The sequence below is a fragment of the Microtus pennsylvanicus genome, chromosome 9, assembly GCF_037038515.1.
Source record: "Microtus pennsylvanicus isolate mMicPen1 chromosome 9, mMicPen1.hap1, whole genome shotgun sequence".
In the NCBI taxonomy this organism is placed as follows: domain Eukaryota; kingdom Metazoa; phylum Chordata; class Mammalia; order Rodentia; family Cricetidae; genus Microtus; species Microtus pennsylvanicus.
In genome coordinates this window covers 83,049,198-83,069,783 of record NC_134587.1, presented here as the reverse complement: position 1 = coordinate 83,069,783, position 20,586 = coordinate 83,049,198, and the positions used below count along the sequence as shown (strand labels likewise).

Here is a 20,586-nt window from a genome sequence, read left to right as displayed (position 1 = left end):
CTTCAGAGAAGTAGAGAAAGTTCTACTAAACCTCATATGGAACCACAAGAGACCTGGATAACCCTAACAATCCTGAGCAAAAGAGTAATGCTGGAAGGATTGCAATTCAGACCTTAAAGTATATTACAGAGACATAGCAATAAAAACAATACGGTACTGGCATAAAAACAGACATGGAGAACAGTGAGACAAAGCCCAAGACACGAACAAGAGCACAGGTAACTTCAGCCATTTAATATTTAACAAAGATGCCAAAACATAAGCTGGAAAAATAAATCTTCCACAAATGGTGCTGGAAAAAGTAGAATCCACATGCAGAAAAATAAAATTAGAGTAATGTAATTGCATCACACAAAATATAACTATAAATGTATCCAAAGCATAGGAGAGCTTGTCCTAGTTATATTTTGTGTGATGCAATTACAGAAGACTGAAGCTTCTGAGAAAAATAAATAGGCAGAACCTAAATGATCTAGCTGTACAAACGAAACTCATGAATAGTTCTCCATTCACCCAAGAAATAAAGACAATCATTAACAAGTGGGACTTCATAAAACTAAGAAACTTTTTTTGCACAGCTTAGAGAACAATTAACTTGAAGAAGAGAAAGCCTACAGATAGGGAGAGAATATTTTCCAGCTATATAACTGATAGAGCATTAATATCCAGAATATATAGCAAACTCAAGAAATGAAGAACCAAAAACTGGGTCAGGAAGGCAGGAACTGAGAGGAGGAGTGGAGGAAGGGGAAATCATGGTCAGGATGTATTGAAATTTAAAAAATGAATAAATAAAATTAAAATGGGGAGACTGAGAATGAAACGCAGTTCTCAACAAAAGAAAGTGTATGCCTATGAAAGAAATCTCAAAAATGGTTCCTAGTCACTTGCTGTCTGGGGCCATGCAAGGGGACAACAAACAGATATAGAACTCCTAGGACCTGCTTGAATGAACCTTGGAGTGAAAGAGCCCTGAGAACTATGTGTGCTGAGAACCTCATGTTGTTATTAAGCATAGTTCTGCATATTGACCTCATAGGCACCATATCACTCATAATCTAGGAGTTCTATAAAAACTCTCAGGGGATTTCTAGCCCCTCACTGGACAGTGTTGCTGGTACTTACAGTAATAGTGATTGACTTTTCACAGACATGGCTGCTGGAGCCAATTAACGATGCAACCACCACCTGTAGCAAGAATTTAGACAGAAAGATTAGTACAGTTGAATTAAGATGTTTTTGTTAATGACTGCAGTAGAAATCTTGGGGAATAATTTCAAGTAAAGAAAGGCATACTTTTTTGGTTTTTGTTTTATTTTTTACTTTTGTGTTTTGTTTTTATTGAGCTATATCTTTTTTTCCACTCTCTTCCCTTTCTACTCCCTCCCCTTCTACCCTTTCCCATGGTCCTCACACTCACTATTTACTCAAGAGATCTTGTCTTTTTCTACTTCCCATGTAGATTATATCCATGTATGTCTCTCTTAGGATATTCATTGTTATCGAGGTTCTCTAGGATTGTGATTTGTAGGCTGGTTTTCTTTGTTTTATGTCTATAAGCAACTTATGAGTGAGCACATATTTTAATTGTCTTTCTGGGTTTGAGTTACCTCACACAATGTGATGTTTTCTAATTCTAGCCATTTGCCTGCAAATTTCAAGATGTCATTATTTTTTCCACTGTGTAGTACTCCATTGTACAACATCTTTATCCATTCTTTTTTTTTTTTGTGGTTTTTTGAGACAGGGTTTCTCTGTGGCTTTGGAGCCTGTCCTGGAACTAGCTCTTGTAGACCAGGCTGGTATCGAACTCACAGAGATCCGCCTGCCTCTGCCTCCCGAGTGCTGGGATTAAAGGCGTGCGCCACCACCGCCCGGCTTCTTTATCCATTCTTCAGTGGAAGGCCATTTAGGTTGTTTCCAGGTTCTGGCTATGACAAATAATGTTGATATGAACATAGATGAGCACATGTTCTTATGGTAAAATTGAGCATCCATTGGGTATATATCCAAAAGTGGTATTGCTGGGTCTTGAGGAAGGTTGTTTCGTAATTTTCTGAGAAATTGCCATACTGATTTCCAAAATGGCTATACCAGTTTAAACTCTCACTAGCAATTGAAGAGTGTTCCCTTTACCCCACATCCTCAACAGGATAAGTTGTCATCAGTGTTTTTGATCATGGCCAGTCTTATAGGTGTAAGATGGAATCTCAGAGTTGTTTTGATTTGCCTTTCTCTGATGGCTAAGGGTGTTGAGCATTTCCTTAAGTGTCTTTCAGTCATTTTAGATTCTTCTGTGAGAGCTCTCTGTTTAAATCTGTACCCATTTTTTAAATTGGATTATTAGCTCAATTTCTTGAGTTCTTTGTATATTTTGGAGATCAGCCCTCTGTGCAATGTAGGTTTGGTAAAGAACTTTTCCCATTCTGTATGTTGTTGTTTTGTCTTGTTGACTATTTCCTTTGCTTTACAAAAGGTTTTCAGTTTCAGGGGGTTCCATTTATTAATTGTTTCTCTCAGTGTCTGTGCTACTGGGGTTATATTAAGGAAGTGGTCTCCTGTGCCAGTGCATTCACGTGTACTTCCCACTTGCTTCTCTATGAGGTTCAGTGTGGGTGACTTTATGTTGAAGTCTTTGATCCTTTGCAACTTGAGTTTTGTGCATGTCGATAGTTTACAGTCACCTTTGTGGAAGGTCATAGCTTCCTCTAGGGAAGGACCAGAGAAAGACTAACAGTAAAACTTTTAGGTATCTTTTCCAGGTCCTTCCTTGGGAGAATCTGGCCAGTCCTTTATTCAAGAGGTTCTGAGTCTACAAACTGGCTCAAGGGTAGAGATGTGTTCCTGAGCCAAGATTCCCTTTTGCTACGATCCAATGTACACTTTCTCTATTTGTTTAAAATGTTTCTGCTTATATAGTTCAAACAAAAATTCAGCAGCCTTCCTATCTATCTCAGGCCTAGGAACACCATGCTTGCTTACCCAGTACCAAAGGTCCATACAAATCATGCCACCATAAAATTTACTTTGCCTGTGATGACCATTATGGTTAAGTTATTATGAGTGGGGAACGCGGCCATATTAATTTCTAACAAAACTGACTTCAAACTAAAATCAATCCGAAGAGATCGAGATGGACACTTTATACTCATAACAGGAACAATTGGTCAGGATGAAGTCTCAATCCTGAATATTTACGCCCCTAATATAAAAGCACCCACGTATGTAAAAGAAATATTACTAAAACTCAAGGCAGACATCAAACCACACACACTAGTAGTAGGAGACATCAATACACCTCTCTCAGCAATGGACAGGTCAATCAGACAGAAACCTAATAGAGAAGTAAGAGAACTACTGGAGGTAATGAAGCAAATGGACTTAACAGACATCTATAGAACATTCCACCCAAATAGAAAAGAATATACCTTCTTCTCTGCAGCCCATGGAACCTTCTCGAAAATTGACCACATACTCGGAAACAAAGGAAACCTCCACAGATACAAAAAAATATCAGTGTCCACCTGTGTTTTCAGATCACCATGGATTAAAGTTAGAATTCAACAACAATCCTACCTCCAGAAAGCCGACAAACTCGTGGAAACTGAACAGTCAACTACTGAACCACACCTGGGTCAAGGAAGAAATCAAGAAAGAAATTAAAGTCTTCCTTGAATTTAATGAAAATAAAGGGACAACAGACTCAAACCTATGGGACACTATGAAATCAGTGCTAAGAGGAAAGTTCATAGCACTAAGTGCCCACTTAAAGAAAACAGAGAAAGCATACATCAGAGACTTAACAGCACACCTGAAAGCTCTAGAAAAAAAAGAAGCAGATGCGCCCAGGAGGAGTAGAGACTGGAAATAATCAAACTGAGGGCGGAAATCAACAAAATAGAAATGCAGAAAACAGTCCAAAGAATCAATGAAACAAAAAGTTGGTTCTTGGAGAAAATCAACAAGATCGACAAACCCCTATCCAAACTAATTAAACGACAGAGAGAGAACACGCAAATAAATAAGATCAGAAATGAAAAGGGGGACATAACCACAGACACAGAGGAAATTCAGAGACTCATTAGATCTTACTACAAAAGCCTGTATGCCACAAAACTAGAAAATGCAAAAGAAATGGACATTTTTTGAGATAAGTACCACATACCAAAGCTAAACCAAGACCAGGTGAACGATCTAAATAGACCTGTTAGTCGCGAAGAACTAGAAACCGTTATCAAAAATCTACCTTCCAAAAAAACCCCAGGACCAGATGGTTTCAATGCAGAATTCTACCAGAACTTCCAAGAAGAGCTAATACCTATACTCCTTAATGTATTTCACAATATAAAACAGAAGAGTCATTGCCAAATTCCTTTTATGAAGCTACAGTTACCCTGATACAAAAACCACACAAAGACCCAACCAAGAAAGAAAATTACAGGCCGATCTCACTCATGAATATCGATGCAAAAATTCTCAATAAAATACTGGCAAACCGAATCCAAGAACACATTAGAAAAATTATCCATTATGATCAAGTAAGCTTCATCCCAGAGATGCAGGGCTGGTTCAACATACGCAAATCTATCAATGTAATCCAGCATATAAATAAACTGAAAGAAAAAAACCATATGATCATTTCATTAGATGCTGAAAAAGCATTTGACAAAATTCAACACCCCTTTATGATAAAAGTCTTGGAGAGATTAGGGATACAAGGGTCATACCTAAATATAATGAAAGCTATTTACAGCAAGCCGTCAGCTAACATTAAATTAAATGGAGAAAAACTCAAAGCCATCCCACTAAAATCAGGAACACGACAAGGCTGTCCACTCTCTCCATACCTCTTCAATATAGTGCTTGAAGTTCTAGCAATAGCAATAAGACAACATAAAGGGATCAAGGGGATTCGTATCGGAAAAAAAGAAGTCAAGCTCTCGTTATTTGCAGATGATATGATAGTATACATAAGCGACCCCAAAAACTCTACCAAAGAACTCCTAGAGCTGATAAACACCTTTAGTAATGTGGCAGGATACAAGATCAACTCCAAAAAATCAGTGGCCTTCCTATACACTAAGGATAAGGAAACAGAGAGGGAAATTAGAGAAGCATCACCTTTCACGATAGCCACAAATAGCATAAAATATCTTGGGGTAACTCTGACCAAGGATGTGAAAGATCTATTTGACAAGAACTTTAAGTCTTTGAAGAAAGAAATTAAAGAGGACACCAGAAAATGGAAAGATCTTCCTTGCTCCTGGATTGGGTGGATCAACATATTAAAAATGGCAATTCTACCAAAAGCAATCTATAGATTCAATGCAATCCCCATCAAAATCCCATCAAAATTCTTCACAGATCTGGAGAAGACAATAATCAACTTTATATGGAAAAACAAAAAACCCACGATAGCCAAAACAATCCTATACAACAAAGGAGCGTCCGGAGGCATTACCATCCCTGACTTCAAACTCTACTACAGAGCTACAGTATTGAAAACAGCTTGGTATTGGCATAAAAACAGAGAAGTCGACCAATGGAATCGAATAGAAGACCCTGACATTAACCCACAAACCTATGAACACCTGATTTTCGATAAAGGAGCTAAAAGTATACAATGGAAAAAAGAGAGCATCTTCAACAAATTGTGCTGGCAAAACTGGATGTCAACCTGTAGAAGAATGAAAATAGATCCATATCTATCACCATGCACAAAACTCAAGTCCAAATGGATTAAAGACCTCAATATCAGTTTGAACACAGTGAACCTGATAGAAGAGAAAATGGGAAGTACTCTACAACACATGGGCACAGCAGACCACTTCTTACGTTTAACCCCAGCAGCACAGACCTTAAGGACCTCATTGAATAAATGGGACCTCCTGAGACTGAGAAGCTTCTGTAAAGCAAAGGACACTGTCACTAAGACACAAAGGCAACCCACCAACTGGGAGAAGATCTTCACCAACCCCGCAACTGACAAAGGTCTGATCTCCAAAATATATAAAGAACTCAAGAAACTAGACCGTAAAAGGCTAATCAACCCAATTATAAAATGGGGCATTGAGCTGAACAGAGAATTCTCAACAGAAGAACTTCAAATGGCCAAAAGACACTTAAGGTCATGCTCAACTTCCTTAGCGATCCGGGAAATGCAAATCAAGACAACTTTAAGATACCATCTTACACCTGTCAGAATGGCTAAAATCAAAAACACCAATGATAGCTTTTTTGGAGAGGTTGTGGAGAAAGGGGTACACTCATCCATTGCTGGTGGGAATGCAAACTTGTGCAACCACTTTGGAAGGCAGTATGGCGGTTTCTCAGGAAATTCGGGATCAACTTACCCCTGGACCCAGCAATACCACTCTTGGGAATATACCCAAGAGAGGCCTTATCATACAACAAAAGTATATGCTCTACAATGTTCATAGCAGCATTGTTTGTGATAGCCAGAACCTGGAAACAACCTAGATGCCCTTCAATGGAAGAATGGATGAAGAAAGTATGGAATTTATACATATTAGAGTACTACTCAGCAATAAAAAACAAGGACTTCATGAATTTTGCATACAAATGGATTGAAATAGAAAACACTATCCTGAGTGAGGTAAGCCAGACCCAAAAAGAGGAACATGGGATGTACTCACTCATATTTGGTTTCTAGCCATAAACCAAGGACATTGAGCTTATAATTAGTGATCCTAGAGAAGCTAAATAAGGAGAACCCAAAGAAAAACATATAGGCATCTCCTGAATATTAACCTTCAGCAAGCGATGAAAGGAGACAGAGACAGAGACCCAAATTGGAGCACAGGACTGAAATCTCAAGGTCCAAATCAGGAGCAGAAGGAGAGAGAGCACGAGCATGGAACTCAGGACCGCGAGGGGTGCACCCACACACTGAGACAATGGGGATGTTCTATTGGGAACTCACCAAGGCCAGCTGGCCTGGGTCTGGAAAAGCCTGGGATAAAACCGGACTCTCTGAACATAGCGGACAATGAGGACTACTGAGAACTCAAGAACAATGGCAATGGGTTTCTGATCCTACTGCACGCACTGGCTTTGTGGGAGCCTAGGCAGGTTGGATGCTCAACTTACTAGACCTGGATGGAGGTGGGGGTTCCTTGGACTTCCCACAGGACAGGGAACCCTGATTGCTTTTCGGGCTGGGGGGAGACTTAATTGGGGGAGGGGGAGGGAAATGGGAGGTGGTGGCGGGGAAGAGACAGAAATCTTTAATAAATAAATAAATTAAAAAAAAGTTATTATGAGTGTTGCTGTGTCAATACTACCAATTTAAATAACTACTATCACCTTGCCTTTGGCAACTCAGTGCTTCTGCCTTCTCCCTGCTACCTGGGGCCCAAGTAAACCCATTGCATTCAATTCATTCACCTGTGCAGAGTCTCAAACCCTAAGGTCTGGCATGGGGGTGAGGATTGACCACAAGACTCTTCAAATGTGCATGTTTCCCCTTTTCACATTTTTATCTTATAGGAGTAGTGGAGGGCATATCTTCTGGGCTTTCCTATTATGGAGAATTAGGCTTTACACATTGTACCTACCCAGTCTAGTACTACAATTTCTCTTTGACTTAAAATCTCTTCTACAAACTCTAAGGGATTACAGACACTAGTCCAGATTGCTATTCCCACAAAAACTTCCAATCACAGTAGATGGAGAAAATAAAGGATTCTATGATAAAACCAAATTTAAACAATATCTATGTATAAACCGAACTGGAGAGAAAACTCCTTCTTAAAGAGGTAAACCACATCCAATAGGAAATAAATAACCCCAGACCGTTAAGTCAGAAGAGAGAAATACACACATACACGACAACCGCAAAATAATAGGAATCAACAAGCGGTGCTCCTTAGACAGGTCTCACTGGCAAAGGTCCCAATTCCCCCAGTAAAATGACACACACTGAAACAATAGATGTGAAAACAAGATTCTTCCTTCTATTACTTCCAAGAAACACACCTTCACATCGAGGATAGAAATCACCTTAGGGTAAAAGGATGGAAAAAAAAAACTACTCCAACCCAGTGGATCTAAGAATCAAGCTAGTATAGGCATTTTAATATCTGACAATATCAAACAATAGCCTATAATACAGGATGAGGGAGAGGTTTATAGACAATAATTCACAAAGACATAAGCCTTTCTTGGTGCTGGGAGTGTAATTTGGAAAAATAAAATGTCTATTTCAGCCATTCCATTTCTAATTATATGGAAACTCCACTTAAATTCCATTTCTGTTTGTACAAATTTAGGACATGTCTATAGCTGGATTCTAGGTGAATTTTTCAAAGGCCTTTATTATTAGTTATCCCTTCCCATATTCCTCCCATACCCTGGCCTCCCATCACTCACCCTAATTATTCTGTCCCTTGAGAATTCATCTTTATCCTTTTATAAGAATATGTTCTATTCCCCAATCCTTGGAAGATCCCCTCATCCTCCTGACTGAGCCCTTACTATCTGACCTATGTGAATAGTCTAAATAAAACTAACACTGTGAAGCTTAATACTACCATCTACAAGTAAGAAGAAACATACAATGTTTGTTTTGCTGAATCTGTGTTACTTCAATAAGGATTATTGTCTCTAGATCCAAATATTTATTTGAAAATTTCAAATTTTCAATTTCTTAGTAGCTGAAAAGTATTATATACAGAAATATATCATATTTTCATCATCTACTCGTCACTGAGAGGAAATGTAGGTTTTTCGTACTTTCTGGCTATTATGAATAGATCATAAACAGACATGGATGATCAGATATCTCTGTAGAAAGATGCCTTGCCTTGTGCTTTGGGTAGATGCTGACATTTGATAAACATGATATAGCAGGATCTTACAGTTCATCATTCTTGGGTTTGAGAACCCTTCATACTGATTTCCATAATGCATCAGTTTGTGCCCCAACCAGTAGTGAATAAGAGCTACAATTTACCCATAACCCTCCCTAGCACGTTCTGCTGCTGCTTTATTGAACTTGGCCATACTGATATTAGTAAGACAAATTGTCAAAGTAGACCTCATTTGCATGGGGTGGTCATAGGGCTTAAGTTTTACAACCAGTTTTGTTTCATCTTTTGAGAATTTTTTTTTGAGAATTCTCCATTTTTACTTGGCAAGTTCATTTTCTGGATGCTCAGTGTTTTTATTGATTTGCCAGCTACACAATGGGAAAAGAGTTTTGGCCTATCTGTCGATGTCTCTTTTGCTTAAATGATGCCTTCCTTTGTTGTGCAGATAATTTTTAAATCATGGGGATGATTGAAGATTGATGTAGAGAGGCACAATTCACCTGGGCACTCCGACCTGACAGGTGGTGGTCCTGCATGCTGTAAGAAAGAACTTAGGGTGAACCAGCAATGAGATGCAAGCCTCTAAATAGCACTCTTCCATGGTTACTGCTTCAATTCCTGCCTCCAGCTTCTTACCCCATGGCAGTTCTTTTCCCGACTTCCCTCCATGATGGACTGTGATTTAAGTCTGTAAGCAGAAATAAACCTTTTCTCATCAAGTTGCCTTGGTCACGGCATGTTTTCCCAGCAGGAGCAATCTAAGAAAGCAGTCTAAGAGTATACATCACTAAATAAGCCGATGTTTCTCATCTTCTGAGGATCAATTAGTACAATATCTCTCTATGCCACTCCTGGGCAGATAGCCAAAGGGCTCTACATCTTCCTACAGAGATACCTGCTCATACAAGTTTCTGTTACTCTATTCATAGTAGCCAGCAATTAGATACAGCCTAAACGTGCAACAGTTGCTGAATCAATAATGATAAAAATGACATTTTATCATGTACAACTTTTGCTCTAAAAGTTGTTATTTTCACATTGTAACCATATTTTATGCTATAACTCACAGTGCATTAACTGAAGTCAAATTGGCACATATACCATGGAAGGTAACAAAGAGCACAATGATTCTCTCCTCAGAGAACCACCAGAAGGAAGAAGCATGCTGAAGTTAAACATTCCTTATTAACACAAGAGGTGATGTGGCTATGACGACATCATGTTATTGAGTTTCTGAACTCCAAATATGCCAGGCCATAAACTTAAGTTATTTAATGCAGTCACTTTGCATTGCTAATTGTGAAAAATATTCAGGAGTAAAGAACACCAGATCAAATTTTCGCTGTTAAGAAACAAGTTGTTATGACGTCTAGATGAAAAAGATGCAAAAGTCCAAAGGGGAACATAGTGCAGATAAAAATAAAATAAAAAGGAATGGTCAAGGAAGAACACTAATACACACCAAGGTTCAAGATGTAGCAAATTTATTTAGCAACTAATTATAAATACTTTGAAAGTTCATTTTATTCAAGCTGCAATAAGCAAGATTAATTTTAAAAAAAAAACAGACATGATATGCTGGTTAGAATGTACCTAATGGGAAAGAGTTATTGTTAGTGGAAGTATGAGCTAGGAAGCCACTCTGCAAATCAGTGTGGATACTCCTCAAAATAGGAAAATAAATTTATCTTAACTATAGCTGTATGACTCTTAAGTTCATACCTAAGGGACTCTATAGCTTGCTATATTGATAATTATGATACTTATTTTTAGCTTATTTATTGATAACGGAAATGGTAAACAGCACAGATGATCATCAGTTGATGAAAAGATAATGAAAATATGGTAATTATACACAGAGGTATATTATTTAGCTGTTAAGAAAAATGTAATTAGAAGGTATATTTATAAAAACAATCATGATGCAGAAGGTGAGTGAACCAGACCAAGAAAGAAAATCATTACATGTTTCTCTTAAAAGTGAATTCTGCCATTTACAGACTAGGTATGTGTGCTTCAATTGTAATACACTCAGAGGATATGTGAGAGTATGAGCCAATAAGGGGCAATATGGATCTGCCCAGGAGGGGTCTATAGAATATAGAGTTAAAAATGAGTAAAGGGGAAATTAGGACAAGAGGAATGATGGAGTTGGGTATAGCAGGACAGGGTAAAGCTAGGAATATGGAAAGGGATAACTATTAATGAGGCCATTAGAAATGACACATGAAAACTTACTATTATAGAAGCATCCTAATATATATATTTGAAGTGGAATCATAATTACAGTGTAGATGCCTATGCCCCAACTAAATACCTTATGTCACCAAATAAAATCTCTACTTCGCAGAAAGGACTACATCTTCCTGAATTGTTGACCAAGTGGTCTTATGGTCCCCCAGTCACTACAGATATTGTCAATGTTATTAGTTACCCACTGCAACTAATGATGATGATAGCACATACTTATGGCCTATAACATGGGGAAATTCAGATGATAGTAAACTAGAGACTTCACCCATACCGAAAAAATTTATATTCATTCCATTAAAAGTGGCATATATTCTTCGAGAACAGAGAAGTAATCACCAGCTTTCCCCAGTTTTACCAAAGCTATGCTAACATAGTTATATGTAACATAACTGTATTAATGACTTGCCTAAAGATGTGCACACTGACACACTAGGGGAAATATGGAAATTTTAGTGAGAATGTTCTGGGATTCACCAAGCTCCCTTTGATTAGGTTTACATTGCACTGCATGATATGGAACTCAAACTTGATATTGTTTATGTTTAGACTAACTAAGTCATGTGGTATAGGTAGACACCTACAACCATTATTGCACTTGAGGACTATTGAATAAAATGACTTCTGATGATATATTGCTCTACCTGTAGATCAGAGACTCCCACGACTCTCACCAAAGGAGCTTCTTCAAGTAATGGATAGTAAATAAGGCAGAGACCAAAGCTGAACAACCGCTGTCTAGGGCCAGCCTCCAGCGCACAGGACTTTGATAGTAATCCACGTAGCCAGTGAAGCTAGACGCGTCTATCTGAAGAGGGCTAGGGAAAAAGGCACTAACAAACTCTCTTGGTGACTTCCTTCTTTATTCTCTCTCTTTCTTTATTTGTTCTCTCCTCTCATGCTGCTTTACAGCTTTTATACCTCAACAGACTCTCCCGGCAGTGCAAGAGTCAAAATGGTTGCATTCCATTTCTCAAGTCAATGGTTATAGGGAAAAATGTGTTTTTTCATCTCGCTCACATGACTAAACATTATATGTATTACAGGTGAAAAATATGTTATCCCAAGAACCCACATACATTCCTACCTAACCAACTTATAAAAGATTAACTGTGTGAACAAGCAAGATGTTCTTCTCAGATCTTTTACTGGCAGGCTGCATTTTGCAGTTACAAAGAAGGGGCCAATTACTTTATTACTTATCTTGGAAGGTAATCTTATAAGGAATCTTAAAGGAATCACAAACCTAAACTTTTATATATGAAAAAGAATCAGTCAGCTCTACTTTAAATCTTCAGGGTGCATATCCATTCATTAATAGTTTTTTTTTTTGTACCAGGAGATTGAGGGAAAAATGGGTATAAGGAATTAATTATCACCTTTGGTCATCAACCAAACCTAGCAAGGAGAGTCCATCAGCCAGTAATAATTGAACTGCTTTGTTCTTGTTCCCGACCTTAGAGAGTTCCGCATTCAGTTGGGTGCCTTTCTGAAACTTTAAATTGTCTTCTTGGGTTTTTCACCTCAAAGGTATCTAACAAAAAACCTCTTAGTCTAACTTTGTTATTTTCAAAGTTTTGTTTTATTGTAATGCACAGTGAATGCATTTCCAGACATTAATGTTAAAAGAATTTAAACTAACTAAGCTACTAGGATTCAACTGTTAGTCATTAACTTGAACTACAATCTATACAGCTCTTTAGGGAGACTCACAGACTCTGGCTGTGAAACATTTCTTTGTATTTATTTTTATTTATCAAAACTCTGTATAAGTTTTTATTATTATTATCAAATTAGATAGTACAGCTCAGGAATGAGTCATCTTCTTGAGAATCTGCAGGTAAAAATGCCCAGTAGAACAGGATGTTTCCAAGAGATAAACAGACTATATTACAGGCCGTGGAGATATCCCTATGTCCCCTCACACCGTGCTAGATACCGGAGAAAGAGAACCGCAGCAGACATGTAAAGGCACAGCAGAAGCAAAAGGCATTCCAGGGTCTGCAGTTCCGTGGCCATGCCTGAACAAGAATGGCCCAGCAGAGGATTCCCTTTTGCTGGGCTGACACCTGGAACTTCATTTCCATCCTGCTGCTCCTCCGGCATGACCAGTAGCACTGAACAACATGCAGAAAGGGAGATAGTTTGGAGTTCGCAGTCATAAATGGGATTTTTTTTTTTAACAAAACTCTGCTCTCAAGGCTCACAGATTATTGCGGAAAGGGGAATGGAAAGATTCTAAAAGCCAGAGATGATGGATGATTACGAAAGCAGCATTTTCCTGATGTAATAGGACAGACACACTTATGAACTCAATGAAAGGATGAGAAAAAAAAAACCCGTACAAGCACAATCCAGACAGAATTCAAACATGAGAGAGAAGTGGGCATAAAGTGCCACCCCTAGGAAACATGGTGAAAATATATTGTATGGGGGGAAAAAGCCCTCACCACCCCCTTCAAAATAAAGATGTTTTAAACATGCCACTTCTAGGCTAGAAATTATTCTCAAGTGATAATTGCTAGGAAATGAAAATTTGATTTTCTTCAGTGGAGTGAAACTTGATATATCAACCTCACTCACTCATTTGTGGGCAGAAACAATGATCACATAAAATCAATAGACATTAATTGGACTTCAGATGTCTTGGTGTCTTCTTTCTCTTGGGAATGGAGCTATTTTCTTTTAAGACAGAGAAAGATTTTGAAGTTGAGTGGGATGGAAGGAGACATGGATCTGGGAGTAGCTGCACAATGAGAAAGAATGTAATTAAATATAAAGTAAAAAATTCTCAAAGAAAACAAGAATAAAAAAGTATAAGGGTAGATGATTGATAAGTCACCAAGCTCCCAGACTTTACCAATCGTAATCAGTAAATAAACATGTTCCCACTATTTCTTCTCATCAACCTATAAGATACAGTGAACAGTAAATAACAAAGAGACCTAAACTGAAGAATATATAGAAAGTGGGAGACTTAGGAGTGCTCAGCCCTAAATGGGATGACTTGATTGAACTTGTCTCCTGAAGGCTCAGAGATCCTTCTGGAAACATGAATAAAAAGATTCTATGAGAGAGAGGTGATAGATGACATTATTGAAATAGCTTTTTCCAGATAAAATAGGACAGACTCTCTCACAGAAAGGGTGAGAAAAAGACCTGCGTAAACTCAACCCAGACAGAATTCCAATAAGAAGAACTGAGCACAAAGTCCAACTCCTGATAAACATGATCAAAATATGTCGTATCAAAAAGACACAAAATGTGTTTTTAAAACCCCACTCCAAGCCTCATAGTTTATGCAAGAGAAAGTTGCTGGGAGACAAAAACAGTCAATGTCTTCAATGGAGTGGCATGGGTTAAATCAGCCACACTCACTAGCTCACTCCACGGCAGCCACAATGGTCACATCTAATACGGCAAGCACAGAGCAGACTCAAGGACTTAGTATCATTGTCTTTGTTTTTCACTTTTGTTGGTTTGCTTTGTTTTGTTTTAAGGCGGAAAAAGAACATGAAGTTAGTTGGGTGGGAAGAGGGGGATGAAGCTGGGAGTAGTCACAGATGAAGGAAAATGTAATCAAATATAAAGTATAAATATAAATTCTCAAAGAAAATAATAATTTAAAAAAATGGAAGGATCAATGAAGCACACAAGTAGGTTTCCCAGTTCCCAAATATTAGAGATCTTAATAAGCGAATAAACGTGTTCTGCCCATTTTCCCTCATCAAACTATGAAATGCATGGCTTTCAGACTGATGTTTTATCAATTTTCAGCTAGTTCACTGCTAAAGAAATTTACCCTACACTGTTCTTCACCCCTCCTAAAATCATTTCAAGCATTCCTTTAACAACTGTTGTATGAAATAACAGTGAATCCACATGTGCAGGCGGTCTACGTCTCCGCGATACACATTGGCCACAGAAGACACAACTGATAGCCGACACTCATTTTCCTAAGACTATTTTTTCAAGGAGTGGAATTATTCTCTAGAATTTGATCTGCTTTGAGTATTCCTTTTTAGAGTCAATACAGAGAAAATAAACGGGAACATGATTACTATATGAACAAAAATAAGAGTGTTCAGCTGACTTTACAGTGTGTAAGGGAAATCTATAAGTTAGGAAAGGGGATTTATTTACCTTGGAGATCCTGGAGCATAACATATGCTGATAAGAGAGTGAGACTTACTGAGGTGGAAGAAAAAAAATCCAAATAGCCTTGGTTGAAGTGGAAGAGGAACTGTTGGGAAGAATCTCATCAGTTGCCAGGTTCTTTTAAATGAAAGACACCTGTTGCTAGGTTCATGAATCTAGAACTTACTTCATTGGTAACAAATAAAGGATTTATATTCCCTTGTCCATTCTCAAACAAAAACCTTTGTTCCTAAGATGAGTTTTTACAATGTTTTGTGAAAAAGACCATAACCAGAAAGGAACACAGGCATCACTTCACCGGATGGTAAGTTTTCAGAAGATTCTGCAAGGGACAGAAGCACAAATATTTAAGAGGTAAATGCATACATCCATTAATTCCTGGACATTTGTTCATAATTGGGGATCAAATATTTAAAGGAAATATTTCCTTTAAATATTTTCCACTCTCTTTTATAATGGAGATTCTAGTTCTTTGTGTGATTTACTACATCTAAAATGATAGAGCCTGGGTAGTAAATTGGCTAGTTATTGATGATTTGAAGTTCAGGGGAGAAAAAAACTTAAAAGATGATATCTGAGATTTAACATGAAATCTGGACAAAAAATATCATTTCTCTAGAGTTCTGGATGCTATAATCATTTTATACAGTAATTTAATAAATGCAAGATTCAGCTTGCTCACTTTTTCTATAAATTTGTTTCTTAACTTATATACTTCAGTAGGTTTAGTCATTAATTCTGACGTACTTTTCTTGGCACAATCATATCAATGGTGCATTTTTAACACAATTCTTTTCTCTACACCAGAAATACACTTTCTATAATAATTATCAAATATAAATTGAAGCATTTTTGGATAGTGACCAACATGTCAGGGTTTTAATTATGGTTTCATGAGAGTGTCCTTAAATGTCTTTTACAGTTATTTTTACTTACATAGGCTCTTAGCACTTTATAGTTATGCATATTATTCCTTATCTAATTTTTCAAAATAAAAATACACTAAAGGTAATGGTACCAGAGAAGAGAGATTGCACATTTGGTAAAATCAATGACACGAGAATGAATCCCTGAAACCTGTATAAAAAACCAGGTCAATGGCCTGTGCTTGCAATGTCAGCAAGGAGGAAGCAGAAATAGGCAGTTTGCTAAGACCTGCTGCCCAGTCATTCTTCCCTCTTTAATGAACACCATGCCTGTGACCAACTCTGTGTCAAAAGCCAAGGTGGTTGCGGCCTAAGAAATGATTTCCAAGGCCAATTCTTGGCTTCTATAAACACAGACACACATACACACAAATACACGATACATATGTGTATATATGCACACATGCTTATATCAATACAAGCAAACAAAAAACAAACCAATAAAAATATTAGACTTTAGAATGAACTGCACAAAGAAGATAAATATCCTCTGAGGTCTCACTAGCCAGGATGAACTGTGCTGTCCAAACATATATTGGCATCCACACGGGATTCTCATTCACACTTTTGTACACACTCATGTGCAACAATATTTTTTTTAAAATGGAAAATACAAATGAGAGTAAGTTTTAGCCTGAGAGAAGTGTCTGCCACCCACAGGAATGACAAAGCACGGAAGGAAAGGAGTTTACAAATGTACTCAACAAGCAGGACAGTGTTTGAAGAGGGTTACAAATTAAATATATATATGTATATATGTATACGTATATATATACATATATATATATATATGAAAAAACAATCTTATTTGTTCAGCTAAGGAAGTCCACAGTTGCTGTTGAGGAAAGGTTGACAATTAGAACATTCAGAAACAATGTGAAAATGAGAGCAAGTTATTCAAAATTGTGAGTATATTACTAAGCGCTAGGAGAGTATTAGAAACGTATTTGTGCAGGGGCAAAGTGTATTCTACCACAATTAAAGAAAATTACCCAAGCACAGTGTTGAAAGACCTTAGAACAAAGACTAATTGATTTTAGCCAGTTCTCTGCTCTTTTGTTCTCTATTGACTTTATCCTGATTTACATACAGCTGTGGCTGCCCTTCTTTTCTGTTTCTTTTAGTCCTGCTGGTCTGTTGGATCAACTCTGCCAGAAGACATACCACAAAGGGCCAATGCTGCACACAACCAGACCAATTGAGGACTAGGAGAGCAGGGTTTTCTCCTGTTCCTCCTTTGTTCTCCAACAGGACATAGTGACTGTGGATGAAGTCCTGGTCCATGATAGGATCATGATCCTTCAGTTCTGGATGCGAATGATGTTCTTCCCCTCCACATGGTACCCAACCACACATGCTAAGTATAGCAGATCTCCAGAAGTAGTAATACCCATGAGGGTCACTGATACTTGGGCACATAATAGTTCTCTAGGGTGGCTGTCCTATAGCCTGCGCTTTGGAGGAGAGAGACACATTATCACCATGAAACCCATGACAAACTTAATATCCAGAAACTTTCTATTGTTCACCTACACTGAGCAAGGTGATCTCCTTGCAGAGCAGCCTTTTGTGAAGAATGACTGCTACTACCACGGCTATGTGGACAGTGACCCAGAATCCATGGTCATTATTAACACCTGTTTGGGGAGTTTGCAAGGCATATTTGAGATAAATGGCACTGCTTATGAAATTGTCCCCAAGAGCTCAACTTCAACATTTGAACACCTGACTTACAAAATGGACAGCGAAGACTCAGAATCATTTCCCATGAGATGTGCGTTAACAGAAGAGGAAACTTCACGACAAAGGAAACTTCAAGAAAATAATGATGATTCTCTTATGCAAAGCCAATATGAGAACTGGTGGACCCACCACAAGTATCTTGAATATTATGTGGTGATAGATAATAAACAATATGTTCACAGAAACCATAATACCACAGCTTGTATTCATGATATTTTGCAAATAATCAATGGAATAAATGGTTATTATCTTCAAATAGATATTGAAGTTATTTTAACCACACTTCAAGTGTGGAGTAAACAAAATCATGTCGATGTAGAAGAAGATATTTATAATGTCCTAGACAATTTCTGCTACTGGAAGAATAAAAACATTGGCAATCAAATTAGGCACGATATCATACATCTTTTTCCCAGGCAAGGGTATGGTATGTATTTAGGGCTAGCTCACGTAGGTACAGTTTGTAGAGCTGATAATTGTGCTATTAACAGTTTCATGTCTGATTCAATGGCAGACATGGCATTCATTATCGCACATGAGATGGGTCATAATTTGGGTATGCTTCATGATGACGGTGAATGCACTTGTGGGAGACTAAGCTGCATAATGGCCCCAGCAAAATCCAATTCCAATAAATTCAGCAACTGCAGTTATGAGCAGCTCTATGAAACGATTACCAGAAGAACCTGTTTATACAATATTCCAGATGAAGTCGTCAGCACAAACCTGACCTGGTGTGGGAACAGTCTGGTGGAGGAAGGAGAGCAGTGTGACTGTGGCTCCTCCGAATCCTGTAAAAGAGATCCATGTTGTAGTGATGACTGTGTTTTCAAACGTGGTGCTGAGTGCGCTTTTGGACTTTGTTGTAGAAGTTGCAAGTTCATACCAGCAGGCACCGTGTGTAGAAGACAAAACAATGAATGTGACCTTCCAGAGTGGTGCAATGGAACTTCAGCTGAGTGTCCAGAAGACATGTACGTAGCAGATGGAAATCTTTGCCATGATGGTGGTTATTGCTATAAAAGGGCATGTCACAAACATGAGGCACACTGTCAGATGATTTTTGGCAAGGAAGCCAGGAGTGCAAATGATACTTGCTACATGGAAATGAACAAACGGGGTGACCGTTTTGGCAACTGTGGTAACAATAGCTATAACTACATACGATGTAATAGCAGTGATGTACTCTGTGGACGAATTCAGTGTGAGAACGTGATGGAGCTTCCCTGGAGGAGAAAACATGAAACAGTGCATTGGACTCACTTCAATAATGCTACCTGCTGGACTGTGGACTATCATTTTGGGATAACCATAGCTGACATCGGAGCAGTGAGAGATGGCACGCCCTGTGGTCCTGACCATATGTGCATTGACAGGAAGTGTGTCAATAAGTCTGTTTTGTTAAGTAACTGTTCAGCATTCCGATGCAATATGAAAGGAGTCTGTAACAATAAACATCACTGCCATTGTGATGCCAACTGGGAGCCACCAGACTGTCAACTAAGTGGCTTTGGAGGAAGTATAGACAGTGGGCCTCCTCCACGGAGTTTAACAAATTCCAACTGGGGTAAATATTCGCTAGCTTTTTTACTTCTTTTTGTGGTTGTGTTACTTTCTATAACTGGCATAATTAGAAGGGTGCAATATTCCTTAAACTGAAGCCACAAGCAGAGCCACAACCAGAACCTTCATCCGGTGCCAAAATTTCACCTGAAAAGCAAGACCCCAACCTTAAATATTTACTTGCACAGGGAGATGCTAAAGGTAAAAAGAAAACATGAAGGAAGTAATAAAAAATACTTATCCTATAAGAATTTCTTCATGTATTGGCATGTAGACTTCTGAACATAGGAATATCATTATGTATGTGTGCCTGAAATCCAGGCCAGAAGTTCTGAAGACTTCCCTTGTTTGGATACCAAAAGCATTCACCACCAAATAAAATGAGGTCCTATCATATTTCTACTTTTCTTTAGTTTAAGCAATTTTTTTTTGCTTTGCTTGTGATTGAATTGATGTCTGTCATCCACTCGCGTAGGTCCAACCTATGGGACTCTGTGTTTCTTTGCATTTGGTTTCTCTGAGCTCTAAACCCCTTACCCTTTCCATCCTGCTTTATCCCATAGAGAGAAGGCGCCTCCAAATTTTATTTCCTCATGACATATTCCGTCCGCAAAAACCTGTCCCTAGGAGGGCCAGAGTAAGATTGGAAACCTGCGAGAATGTTTGGAGACTCTCATCATGTGGGAGCAATAGTCTCTGCTCTCACATGATGCTCTCAGTAGTTCTCACTCCGCTGCAGATTGTAACACAGTTTCAGAACTGCCCAACAACATATCTGTCCTGGTTACGTCCTGTAATGAAACACCATGACCCAAACAACATGGAAAAGGTGTCTATTTGGCTTTATACTTCCTTATCACTCTCCATCATTTAATGAGGTCAGGACAGGAACTTAAACAGGGCAGGAGCCTGGAGCCAGGAGCTGATGCAGAGCGCATTGAAGGTCTGCCACTTGCTTGCTTGCTCCTCCTGACTTGCTCAGCCTGTTTTCTTATAGAACCGAGGATCAGCAGTTCACCATCCACAATGGCCAACCCCCTCCCTAAGCAATCAATCACTAAACAAGAAAAGGTCCTACATTTTCTAGATTTCCTACAGCTCGATCTTCCAGGGGC

At 38.4% G+C, this 20,586-nt stretch overlaps 1 protein-coding gene across 1 annotated transcript; it reads left to right on the top strand.

Annotated features, from left to right (window-relative positions):
* Nucleotides 1-17,425: 17,425 nt before the first annotated feature.
* On the top strand, nucleotides 17,426-19,567 carry LOC142857030 (disintegrin and metalloproteinase domain-containing protein 26A-like). Its single transcript, XM_075984648.1, has one exon. It carries the CDS (start codon nucleotides 17,459-17,461, stop codon nucleotides 19,565-19,567), a length of 2,109 nt encoding a protein of 702 aa, XP_075840763.1. The 5' UTR covers nucleotides 17,426-17,458.
* The last annotated feature ends 1,019 nt before the right edge of the window (nucleotides 19,568-20,586 follow it).

Coding starts and splice junctions, on each gene's coding strand:
- LOC142857030 (XM_075984648.1), top strand. CDS start 17,459: ATGATCCTTCAGTTCTGGATGCGAATGATGTTCTTCCCCTCCACATGG.